The sequence below is a fragment of the Myotis lucifugus genome, unplaced genomic scaffold (genome assembly GCF_000147115.1).
Source record: "Myotis lucifugus unplaced genomic scaffold, Myoluc2.0 scaffold_97, whole genome shotgun sequence".
NCBI classification, from domain to species: Eukaryota; Metazoa; Chordata; class Mammalia; order Chiroptera; family Vespertilionidae; genus Myotis; species Myotis lucifugus.
Window position 1 is genome coordinate 2086605 of NW_005871145.1, and position 11874 is coordinate 2098478.

At 37.3% G+C, this 11874-nt stretch overlaps 2 protein-coding genes across 2 annotated transcripts; both read left to right on the forward strand.

The window, feature by feature from the left end:
- Nucleotides 1-1155: 1155 nt before the first annotated feature.
- Nucleotides 1156-2091, forward strand: LOC102439872 (olfactory receptor 10AG1). The gene has a single exon (XM_006091929.2). It carries the CDS (start codon nucleotides 1183-1185, stop codon nucleotides 2089-2091), a length of 909 nt encoding a protein of 302 aa, XP_006091991.2. The 5' UTR covers nucleotides 1156-1182.
- A 5652-nt stretch (nucleotides 2092-7743) lies between these two features.
- LOC102431064 (olfactory receptor 10AG1-like) lies at nucleotides 7744-8712 on the forward strand. Its single transcript, XM_006092065.1, has one exon. It carries the CDS (start codon nucleotides 7762-7764, stop codon nucleotides 8710-8712), a length of 951 nt encoding a protein of 316 aa, XP_006092127.1. The 5' UTR covers nucleotides 7744-7761.
- Nucleotides 8713-11874: the final 3162 nt, after the last annotated feature.

Consider the following 11874-nt stretch of genomic DNA (forward strand, 5'->3'; position numbering starts at 1 on the left):
TGGAGTATGTCTTGCTGTGAAAAAGGTCATGGTTTAACACCAATGAAGGCTGGGTGGAAATCATAAGAGTGATGTCTAGGGTCCAACACAGTGGAGGAAAGACTGAACTTATTTGGTCTAAAATGCTTAATTATTTAAGGAGCTGATTAGGCTAAACCTACACTGCATTTAGCACTGTGTTTTCTAATGGCTATTCTAATACAGATATTTTAAATATGCATTATACATAATATATATTACATTTGTAATATATATTAATTATGTATTCAAGAGCTTATACATATTTAGAGATATAAAAAAGTGTACAAAACAAATTTTATATTTTATCTGGTGTCAAGGGTGAACCATATGATCAAATTTTTGTACATATTTTATTTTACCTTTCCCTTGTTTAATTATCCCATAAAGCCCTAAATTTAGCTAATTACTTCTAAAGTATACCTAAGGTTCAGAATATAAGTAAAGCTGTTAAGATTGTTGGGGGTATTAAAGCAAATTCTAATATCTTTATTTCACATTCTAAAATTCAAATGAACATAAGACTTGCTATAATATGTTATTACTCATATAAGTTTCTGGGATATTTAAGTGGAATCTTTTGATGATGGAACAAGGCTATATTTCTTACTTTTCTGATGAGTGTCTATGTCTCTTTACCAGATATGATGTGGCCCAGGCTGGGATTGCACTGGAGTCTTCTGATGACCTTGCCCTTCAGTCATCTGAGATGAAGTTCACAGAGGAAACATAAAACCAAACATGATGAAAAAAATCATCTAAACAGATTGTAAACCAGCAGGTGCTGGGCAGACAAAAATGCAAATAAAAAGCAATCATAGAGCAGATTGGGCGGGAAGGAGAAACATTTCTCACAAGTTACCTCGAGAAGCTCTTACCCCAAGACTAAGCTACCCGACATGTCTGTTTTGCCGTGTTCTTCATTTGTGCATGTTGTTAATATGAACAGGAAAAATAAAGTTTAACATTGTTTTCTGCTTTGCCATATAGGAATTTTAAGATATTGGATTTCAAATATATTAACAAAAGTACAAAACCAACAGACAAAAACCTGGATTATCTATCCCATGCCAGTGAATTGAAGGGACTTCTCCACTGGGACTGTTTTGTTCGTACATGGAATCTACAGGACAAAATCCCCCATGGGAAAACCACACTACATTGATGGGTTTTATCCTGCTTGGCTTTTCTGATGTTCCCGACCTGCAAGGATTCCTTTTTGGGGTGTTTTTGAGCATCTATGTGATTATTCTGATGGGAAATAGCCTCGTTGTTCTAATAATCAAGGCTGATTCTTCCCTTCAGAACCCCATGTATTTTTTCCTTGGGAACTTTTCTTCCTTGGAAATATGTTATGTGTCAGTCACTGTCCCCAGATTGTTAATAGATCTTTGTAGACAAAATAGAAGTATTTCCTTTCTGGCCTGTGCTACTCAAATGTATTTCTTTCTGGTGTTGGGAGGCACTGAGTGCTTTATTCTGACTGCAATGGCATATGACAGGTATGTTGCCATTTGCAAGCCATTACTCTACCCTCTCATCATGAACAATAGACTGTGTATCCATTTGGCAGCTGGTTGTTGGATGACAGGAATTCCAGTGCACATAGGGCTCACCTACCAGATTTTCTCTCTACCCTTCTGTGGATCTCACCAGTTGAATCACTTTTTCTGTGACATACCACCAATAGTTAGGCTTGCCTGTGGGGATACTTCTATGATAGAGATGTTGATTTATGTTCTTGCTGTTCTACTTGTCACTATTCCTTTCATGTTGATTCTTGGATCTTATGTGAAAGTTATCTCCACCATCCTGACACTGCCATCGGCAGCTGGGCAAGCCAAGGCCTTCTCCACTTGCTCTTCCCACCTCATGGTTGTGGCTTTATTCTTTGGGTCAGGCATGATTTCATATTTGAGACCAAAGTCCAGTTATTCAGCAGGGATGGACAAATTTATTTCTCTTTTTTACACCATTGTGATACCAGTGTTGAACCCCATGATATATTGCCTGAGAAACAAAGATGTTAGGGTGGCATTAAGAAAATTCCTATCAGCATGGATTGTTCTATGACTTTAAAATGTAGCTTCCTTAAATGTGTTTCTTATTTATCACAGACTCCAGACATTAATTTTGGTTCTTCTCCAATATTGCTAGGAATCTCAAGTATTCTGGATGAGTGATATCATATTTGTATCTCACATAAAATAAACTATGCTTTTATTTTTAAATAGCAAATTAACTCAAAAACTCAGTCCAAGGTATTGAAATATTTGAAATAACACAGTGGAGTCATTAAAGGTTGTTGCTGTCATTGTTCTCTAAGATTCCAGAATATTGCCTACATTTTATTTTTCACCAAGAAAAAAAAAAAGAATATACATCTTTGTATCTCCAGAGCCCAACATGTTGTCTGAAAAATAATAGGTATTGAATTAACTTTGCAGCAAAGGTATAACTATTGATGTTTTATCAGCTCATGATCACCAATTGTATTAAAATCAAACAAGGTCATGGAAAGCAAGGAAGAATTATAATCCAACAACAGTAAGTTGTTGCATTAAAGAAAGTTGACATTCCACCTGTTTTTATTGGTGATTCATCAGCTAATTCGGTAAGATAAATTCATATATGCAAAAAGGGGCACACTTAGTTCCAGAATTTAGTTTTCCTTTAGAATGCCAAATAATTGCCTTTACTTTTATTGTATTAATTAAAAGACTTGATTGTAATTTTGTTTTACAAGTTTTAAATGCATAGAAAAAATAATACAAATTGTGGAGGTTAGAAAAATAAAGGTATTTCAGTAATTGAAACAAGGATGTTTATATAAAAACTAGAGGCCCAGTGCACGAAATTCGTCCTCGGGGGTAGGGGGTCTCCCAGCCTGGCCTGTGCCCTGTCACAGTGCGGGAGCCCCAGGATTGGTTGTCCCAAAGAGGTAGACCCTGCCCACCCATCCGGGGCTCCTCAATAAATTGCCCCAAAGAGGTAGGCTGGAGCCGGGTGTCTTGACTCCGTGCCGTGTGGAGCTGGGAGGCAGGACTCCCAGGACCCCCAGGCAGGCCTCACTGTGAGGAGGCAGGAGGAGGCCAGATCCCCAGGCAGGCCTCACCGTGCGAAGCCGGGGGACTACCAGGCAGACTTTGCCAGACCCCCAGGCAGGCCTTGCCTCATGAGGCCGGGGGACCTGCCTGGGAGCCTGGAGGAGGCAGGACTCCCAGGCAGGCTCCTTGCCACGCACGCAGCATCAAGCCCCGCCCCGCCCACCTGTGTGTGCAGCCATCTTGTGATGGCGTGATGGCATCACAGCGTGACGACCACTTAGGCTTTTAGCAATAAGGATACTAAAACTTTACCCCTGGGAGGTGTGAGAATCACTTTTCTCACTTCTAGCTCTCTCACTGAGGCACAAATCAGCAATTTTCCTTTCTTTCTTTAAAGAAACTTTATAGGGCCTTAATGACAAAGGAATCGCTGTGTGAGAAGATAGGAAGATGTAAATTTGAATGCTAGAGCAGCAAAATGAGAAAAAACACATATTAGTCATCTCTGTACTCCCTATGCCACTTTTCCTCCACATAATCCTGCATTCTGTAAAACTAGCGCCAACCTTTCCAGGATCTTGGGTTACCTCACCAAGTGCCCCATGATGTTCCTTTCAAAACACAGAAAGCCTTCCCTCACTTATACCTTCTTCATCTCTCCAATCACATCCATCATCAGAGCTCTTTAGAAGGTGATGAGAGAGTACATATAACATAATTTCTGTACAATTCCTCCCTAGCATTAAAACCACAGCTTAAAGAGAAAATTTGAAAAAAAAGACTTTAAAAAAGGTCACAAAGTATCCAATTATAAGAAAATATAGTTTTGACCTTTATATAAAATAGATTATAAAATATCATAAGTAAATAGATCTTAGAGATAGTCTTAAATTCTGTGTAAAAGAGCTATCAAAATTACTGGGGATTGCTTCTTAATATATTTTTATCAATGTAATCTCTAGAGCTGTGTTCTCCCCGAATAATATCAGACTATTATGTATGGAATACTGAAACTATGAAAAGTATCTGAAGCATGGAAGACAGGGTGGGTATTGGTATACACAATGCCTGCATTCTAAGTTCTGTGTTCAGTCAACATATGAACATCAGAATTCTAGTTCCTTTTAAACTGTGTAACCTTAGGATTTTATATCACACTAGAAAACCAGTTGGAGGAAGATGAAAGAAATACGAATAGTCACAGAAGGGCCATGAAAATGGTGAAACCCTTGTATGGTCCTGGGGATTGCCCTATCCATGTTAGCGCCATGGACAAAGGTGGGCTTCCCAGGGTCAGCGTGAATTCTTGGGTGAGAAGCACAGGTATGGCTCAGGTGGGTCCCCTATGAAGATGATCACTTGAGCTGCAAAACACTAGACATAAAATGTTAACTTATTGGCAGTTTTATCTCTGCTGACTCCACAGAACAATGGGAAGAGGCATTGGAATGAAGAAAACCTTTCCAAATTTCCCCAGGGGAATGTGTCAAGGCAGGTCAGGAGGTCATGCTTATTCACCGTTAGAATGCCTCTCATGAAGGCAATCTTTGAACAGGTTTCTAGAGTCCATAAAGTGCTACAGCATAATTCATAAAAACACATACTTTATTATACTAAAATTAACATATTTTTCTTCAAAGCATGGCATTAAGAGATACAAAGGTAAACTAGAGAGAGGGGGAATATATTCTTTATACATATAGGGTGGGAAAAAAGTAGGTTTACAATTATTCATATGGAAAACAATACAGTAATTAAAAATAAAAATACAAGAATAAATACTATGTTTCCTGTACTCACAACATAAACTTACTTTGGCCCCACCCTGGATTTCTGACCAAGGATTTATGACAAGAATATACAATGAATACTTGCCCCAATAATAATAAGACAACCCAGTAAAAAAAAAAAGAGCTAATGGACTGAATGAACACTTCATCAAAAAACATATAGCCAGTAAGTACATAAAATATGCACATCTTTAGTCATTAAGAAATGCAATCAAAACTTAATGAGGCATCACAACCAACCATTAGAATGGCAAATGTTGAACATTCCAACAATGCCAAATGTTGGCAAGTGGGTCAAGCAATCGTTCTCCTCACACCTGCTGACAGGAGAGTAAAATCTTATAACCACTTTGAATAACACTTTGGATATTTATCCATTGCTTTTCAGAGACATTGGAAGGGAAGGAGGAAGAGGAACATCTCTGTAGGAAAAACACATTGACTTGGTGCCTCACACTGTGCCCCAATGGAGTGAACCCAAAACCCCTTGACCTGGAATCAACCTGTGGCCCTAGGGTGTGCAGGCCAATGCTCTAACTACTAAGTACCACCAGCCAGGACAATGCTTATCTTTGAGTGGCTTACATTTTTTAATTACACTTCACTTTATGCTGCTTCCCAGATACTGCATTTTTAAATTTAATTTATTTTTAATTAAATCTATTGGGGTAACATTGGTTAATGATTATGTAGGTGTCAAGTGTACAATTCTAACAAACATCATCTGTATATTGCCCTATGTGCCCACCACCCAAAGCCAAATCTTCTGTCACCATATATTTGACTTTCCTTTATCCTTTACTAACCCCCACCCTCCTTCCTTCTGGTAACACCATGCTGTTGTCTGTGTCTCTGAATCATTTCAATATATTCCCTTTGTTCATAACATGAATAAAATCATCCAGAATTTTATCAGCACACACGAGAAGCTCTACATTCCACAACAGTTAATCTAGGGACACAGACTTACACTTCTGAAAAGGGATCTAACCGCCCAATGTATGGAAGAGAGGAAGTGTGCCATGTCCATGTGATAAAACATGTGCACATTTTTCTAAAATTATGGATGCTCTAGATATGTACGAATTATAGGAATAAATAAAGAAAAGCAATCCACACCAATTATGAAGGATCTGAAATACAATACATAGAAGGATTTTTAACTTGATCTTGAAAGTAAAACTAGGTGATTAAGTGGTATTTCTTCACCCAGGGACTAACCCATATTGGGGAGCTTTATGCCAAGAAGGGGTTGAGGAAGACAGGTCATCTACAGAGAAAGCAGTGTCAAGTGATAAACCCAGATGATTGCCAAACAGAAGCAGTCACCTAGAAATTAAATTGGTACACGGGAGAAAGATGTCCCCCAGGGTGAGCATGGCTACTTCCTACTTAAGAACAGCCAGCGTGAAGCTAGCAAGAATTGTAGAGTTACCGTGACTGACACCAAGGCACCAAAGAACTTAAAATGTTTACAGGTTAGAAATCACCTACACTCACAAATCCATAAAGGTAAGCTGTAATTGTGTTTTAAGCTTATTTAATTTAAAGATAGTCATAAACTTGAGGATCAGCATACAAAGAATAAAACAGGAGAGCACTTAAATTCTAGGATCTTTATCTAAAAATGAATAATTACTTAGGATAAATCATGCAGTTTTTAACTTTCTTAATTATAAAGTAAAATCGGAAATATGTGAAATAGAAAATGTCCTATCAATTTTATTTATCAAAGTATTAAGGCAAAAACAGCTGATGGGGCTAGAAGGTGGCAATAGGTGTAGTAGATTTGATGAGATAGGAAAACATAATATTTGTTTTGGAAAGTTACAAATAAAATATTAATAAAGTGTAATAGAAATTGTCAGACTGTGTTGACTGTCTGATACTGGAGGACTTTAACATAAACTAAAGCAAGATTTGTGTGTGTGTGTGTGTGTGTGTGTGTGTGTTTAGTTTCATTCATATGTTCCAACTATTTACACGTCCAGAGCAAATAATTAGGATTAATCAAAGTTATATTTTATTAAAAAAATTATGAAGGGAAAACAGAAAAAGAGAATTGTATTTGGTTTCAATTGTGGGTGAATGAGCCATATTTCTTGACTGAGTTAAAGGTTTATTTATTTATTATTTATATTTATCATAAATTGCATACACTGTATATGAGACGTTAATAGGGAAAGTTATTTAATAGGATGATAGAATTGCTTTTTGTACTTAGCCTAAGTGATAGGTGTGGTACATAAAGTAGAACATTAATATTAAATATATTATTCCCAAACTTAAAAAGGTTTGTTTTAAGAAAGTTGATTCTCATTGATTATATAATTGGAAAGACTTAAAGCTCACTTTGAATAAGAATAAAGAAAAACTGTAAGAGAAAAGTTTACATTTAAAGAAGATGGACTAAGTCAATCAATAGAGACTAAAAATGATGAACCCAAACAAAAAAATAGAAAAAGCCTACACCACTGGGGGCAGGGGGTGTCAATTGGGGAAAAGGGAGACATATGTAAAACTGTAGGAAATTTAAAAAAAAATAAAAAGAAAAAAATAAAAGAAAAAGCCTGCACCATAATTACACTATTAAAAGTGGTGCAATGATTAGATATTATTATTGCACAATAAGCTCTAAAAAACAATGCACACTTCTCATTTCCTTTTGATATCTTTTCTCTTAGTATAAAATACATTAGGATTTTATTTCTTGGATTTATTTTAACTGGATATCAGTTCATTTCTGAAGTTTCAAATACCATTTCCTAGAAATAGAGCAAGGTAATGATGGAAATAATTTCAGAGTTATAGAAATACTTTCATGCATTTAATTGAATTAAAAAAACATGGAGATGTGGTTCAAGAACATCAATGAATTAACCATCTTGAATTTACCATATTTGCAGATGGAGAACAGATTAAACACAGGAAACTCAAATTTCACTGCAATGATGGAATTTGTTCTTTTGGGGTTTTCTGACATTCCCAATATCCAATGGATTCTTTTTGGGATATTTTTAGTCATCTATCTGACTATCCTCATATGCAATAGCATCATAATACTGATAACAAAAATTGAGCCTGCTCTCCAGACCCCCATGTATTTTTTCCTCAGCAATTTTTCCTTTCTAGAAATCTGTTACGTAACAGTCACTATCCCAAGAATGCTCATGGACCTTGTGACCCAGAAAGGAAACATTTCCTTGCTTGCTTGTGCTACACAGATGTGTTTTGTCCTGATGTTCGGAGGCTCGGAGTGTCTCCTCCTGACCGTGATGGCCTATGACCGCTACGTGGCCATTTGTAACCCTCTGCACTACCCTCTGGTCATGAACCACAAGGTCTGTGTCCAGCTGGTAACTGCCTCCTGGGTCAGTGGAGTTCCAGTCATGGTTGGCCAAACATGCCAGGTTTTCTCTCTGCCCTTTTGTGGGTCTAACACAATTAATCATTTCTTCTGTGACATCCCCCCAGTACTCAAGCTGGCTTGTAGGGACACATTTATGAATGAGTTAGCGGTCTATGTAGTTGCAGTGATATTTATCATGGTTCCATTTCTGTTGATTGTTATCTCCTATGGCAAAATTATTTCCAGCATTCTGAAATTGTCTTCAGCCAGAGGGAGGGCTAAAGCCTTCTCCACCTGTTCATCTCACCTGATTGTTGTAGTCTTGTTCTATGGAACGGCTACTATCACTTATTTACAGCCCAAACCACATCAATCTGAAGGAACTGGGAAACTGATCTCCCTTTTCTACACCATTTTGATCCCAACATTGAACCCCATTATATATACTCTGAGGAACAAAGACATCACGATGGCACTGAAAAATCTAGCAACTAAGTTCTTACGATGACTCAAAGACTTGAACTTGCTATCAGGTTTGTTTATATATTTATCACATAGATACAACAGGAAAAAATCTAGCTTCATTCCTATATTGTTGCTTTCAGAAATTTCTGCACTTTTTTTAAAATTTGTTTTTATTGTTGAGAGTATTATAAACGTTCCCGCATTTTTCTCTTGTGCCGCCCCACCCATTTTTAAGTAATTATCTTTAATATCATCATAGCAACCTCACATTATGTTAAGGGGGTTTAATTTCATAGAGTTAACTAAAGGGCTTCTGTGTAATCAGAGCACAAATTATCTCAATTGTAATAATCTAATTTGAAGATTCATCTTTCCTCTCACTATGAAATAATGAGGAAAGAGATCAGCTGAGCAATACAATGATACTTATCTGAGTGTGTTACATAACCAGAGATTAGAATCATGTTCCATGATATATATTCTTTAACCTCCCCATTTTACAGATATATTTACTTACCTCTACTATATTGTGATTATATTTGGCCAACGAGGGAAAACCAGTAGCAGCTGAGATGGTGGAAGCTTGGCAATGCTAGTGTGTGTGTGTGTGTGTGTGTGTGTGTGTGTGTGTGTGCGCGTGTTTTCTATTCATTTGTTGGTTGGTTTTTTGCATTTTTCATGTTTCTAACTCCTGTCACTGTCCATGGTGCTTTATGACTACAACCTTGAGGGTGTCCCCTCTATTATCCCAGCACTAACTGTCTCTGATAACATCATCCCTCCCCCTTACAACTTCGAGCTTTGCTTCAGTGATATCTACTTAGTATTAGAAGTATCTGAAATTTTTACTCCAAACTATCCATATCAATGTGTATTGGGTTAAATATCGGACCATATATATCTAGAACTTGATAATGTGGCCTTATTTGGAAAAAATAAAAGGCCTTTGTAGTTGCAACAAATTAAGGAAATAAGATCATCCTGACTTAAGGTGGACACTAAATCCCATGACCAGTGTCCTTATGAGACACAAAGGCATAGAGATTTAGAAAAAAGATAGAGACACGGAGAAAACCATGTGAAGATTGAGGCAGAGATTGGAGGGATGCACCCAAGAACCATGCAGCCAAGAAGATCAGAGCCAACAAACGCTGGAAGAAACAAGAAAGATTCTTCCTGAAAGCCTTCGGAGGGAGTGAGAACCTGCCAACACTGTGATTTGGGACTCTGAATTCTAGAACTGTGAGAGACCTAATTTTGTTGTTAAGCCACTCAATCTGTAGTAATTTGTTACAGTAGATCAAAGAAAGTAATACACCACCTAAATAGTCTTTTCATTAAAATGCTTTTATGTGAATCATCTGGAATAATTTCTGTATCATTTGGGGGCAATAATTTGGTGGGGTTTTTTTTCTTTTGAAAGTAAAATCAAAATAGTTATCCTTTTAATTAAAAAAATCTTTATCAAAGTAACCTCAAGTGGTAAAATAATATTTGCCCAAGAATGAACATTACATGTGTTTGTTTAAGAATGCTTATTAAAGGTTTTTTGTTGTGCAAAAGCAAGCTGGAAGCAAAGGGAAGGCCCTCTCAGCTGGAACCCACTAACACACTGGAAAACATCTGCAGCAGGAACACTGCAGAGCGTCTCAAGACAATGGATCAGATCCACTTCTCTGAGGACATCCCAAGCTTTGCTGACATGTGAGAAAGAATGCACATGTGTGTAAGTCATAGCTCTATGTTTAGAAAACAAAGAAGGATAGAACTCCATAACCTCATGTAGCATTTTGCATGAGCTTCTCAGTAGTGGTTGTGTATTTACATTGGGAGTATCTGGGAGGATGTGGACAAGAAGAGAATATTGCCTTCCTCACAGTGTAGATTTTCAAACAATTTCTGATTTAGTCATTATAGTTTTATTTAGATTTAGGACTTGTTACAAAGAAATTATAATATGTAAAACAAAAAAATAACTCTTTTTTTCTAATTGAGGTATAATTGATATATAACATTATATTGGTTTCTGGTGTACAAGATAATGACTTGATGGTCATCTATATTGTGTAGTGATCACTGCAATAAATCTACTTAACATCCATTGCCATATATAGTTATGAAACATTATTTTCTTATGATGAGGACTTTTAAGACCTACTCACCTAGCAACTTTCAAATATGCAACACAGTATTATTAACTACTAGAGGCCCAGTGCACAAAATTCGTGCACAGGGTTGGGGCGGCAGGGGTGTACCTCATCCCGGCCTGCTTCCTCTCACAGTCAAGGAGCCCTCACTCCTTACTGCTTACTGCTCCTTAGCACTGCCGCAGAGATGGGAGAGTCTCCTGCCACCGCCACTGCACTTGCCAGCTTGCACCCAGCTTCTGGCTGAGTGGCTCTCCCCCTGGGGATGCACACAGACTACCAAGGGCAGCTAATGTGTTGAGCATCTGTCCCCTGGTGGTCAGTGCACATAATAGTGACCGGTTATTGTGGTCATTTAGCCTTGACAGTTGCTTAGGCTTTTATTATATAGATAGCCACCTTGGTCACATCCTCTGATTTATTGATCTTATGACTCCAAGTTTCTATCTTTTGCCCGCCTTCATCCATTTTACCCACCCCACAACCCTACCTCTGGCAACCACAAACTACTCCGTTCTCTGTTTTTTAGAAAATATTGGTTTGCTCTAACCAGTTTGGCTCAGTGGATAGAGCATTGGCTTGCGGACTAAAGGGTTCCAGGTTGCATTTCAGTCAAGGGCACATGCCTGGATTGCGGGCTCGATCACCAGTAGGAGGTGTGCAGGAGGCAGCCTATCAATGATATTCTCTCATCATTGATGTTTCTCTCTCTCTCTCCCTCTCCCTGCCTCTCTGAAATCAATACAAATATATTTTAAAAAGAAAAAGGAAATATTGGCTTATTCATATTGGCAGGATTTCAAATAATTTCTGATTTATTTATTATTATGTTTTCATTTATTGTTTGGATCCATTACAAAAATAATGTAATATGTAACTCAAAAGAAATAACTTTTTATTCAGTAAATAAAAACTACATAACAAATAAAAAAGCAGCTATAACTAAATATGAAAAAAAAGAAGATGAATTACTTTATTTCACTCTGACTTTTGTATCGATATCTTTCATTTATTTTAGAACACTGTAGAACTCTGAGAATCAAGATTCATCATACTCA

Bases quoted from the DNA above. Each gene is read 5' to 3' on its own strand.
- LOC102439872 (XM_006091929.2), top strand. From the start codon at position 1,183: ATGGGTTTTATCCTGCTTGGCTTTTCTGATGTTCCCGACCTGCAAGGA.
- LOC102431064 (XM_006092065.1), top strand. From the start codon at position 7,762: ATGGAGAACAGATTAAACACAGGAAACTCAAATTTCACTGCAATGATG.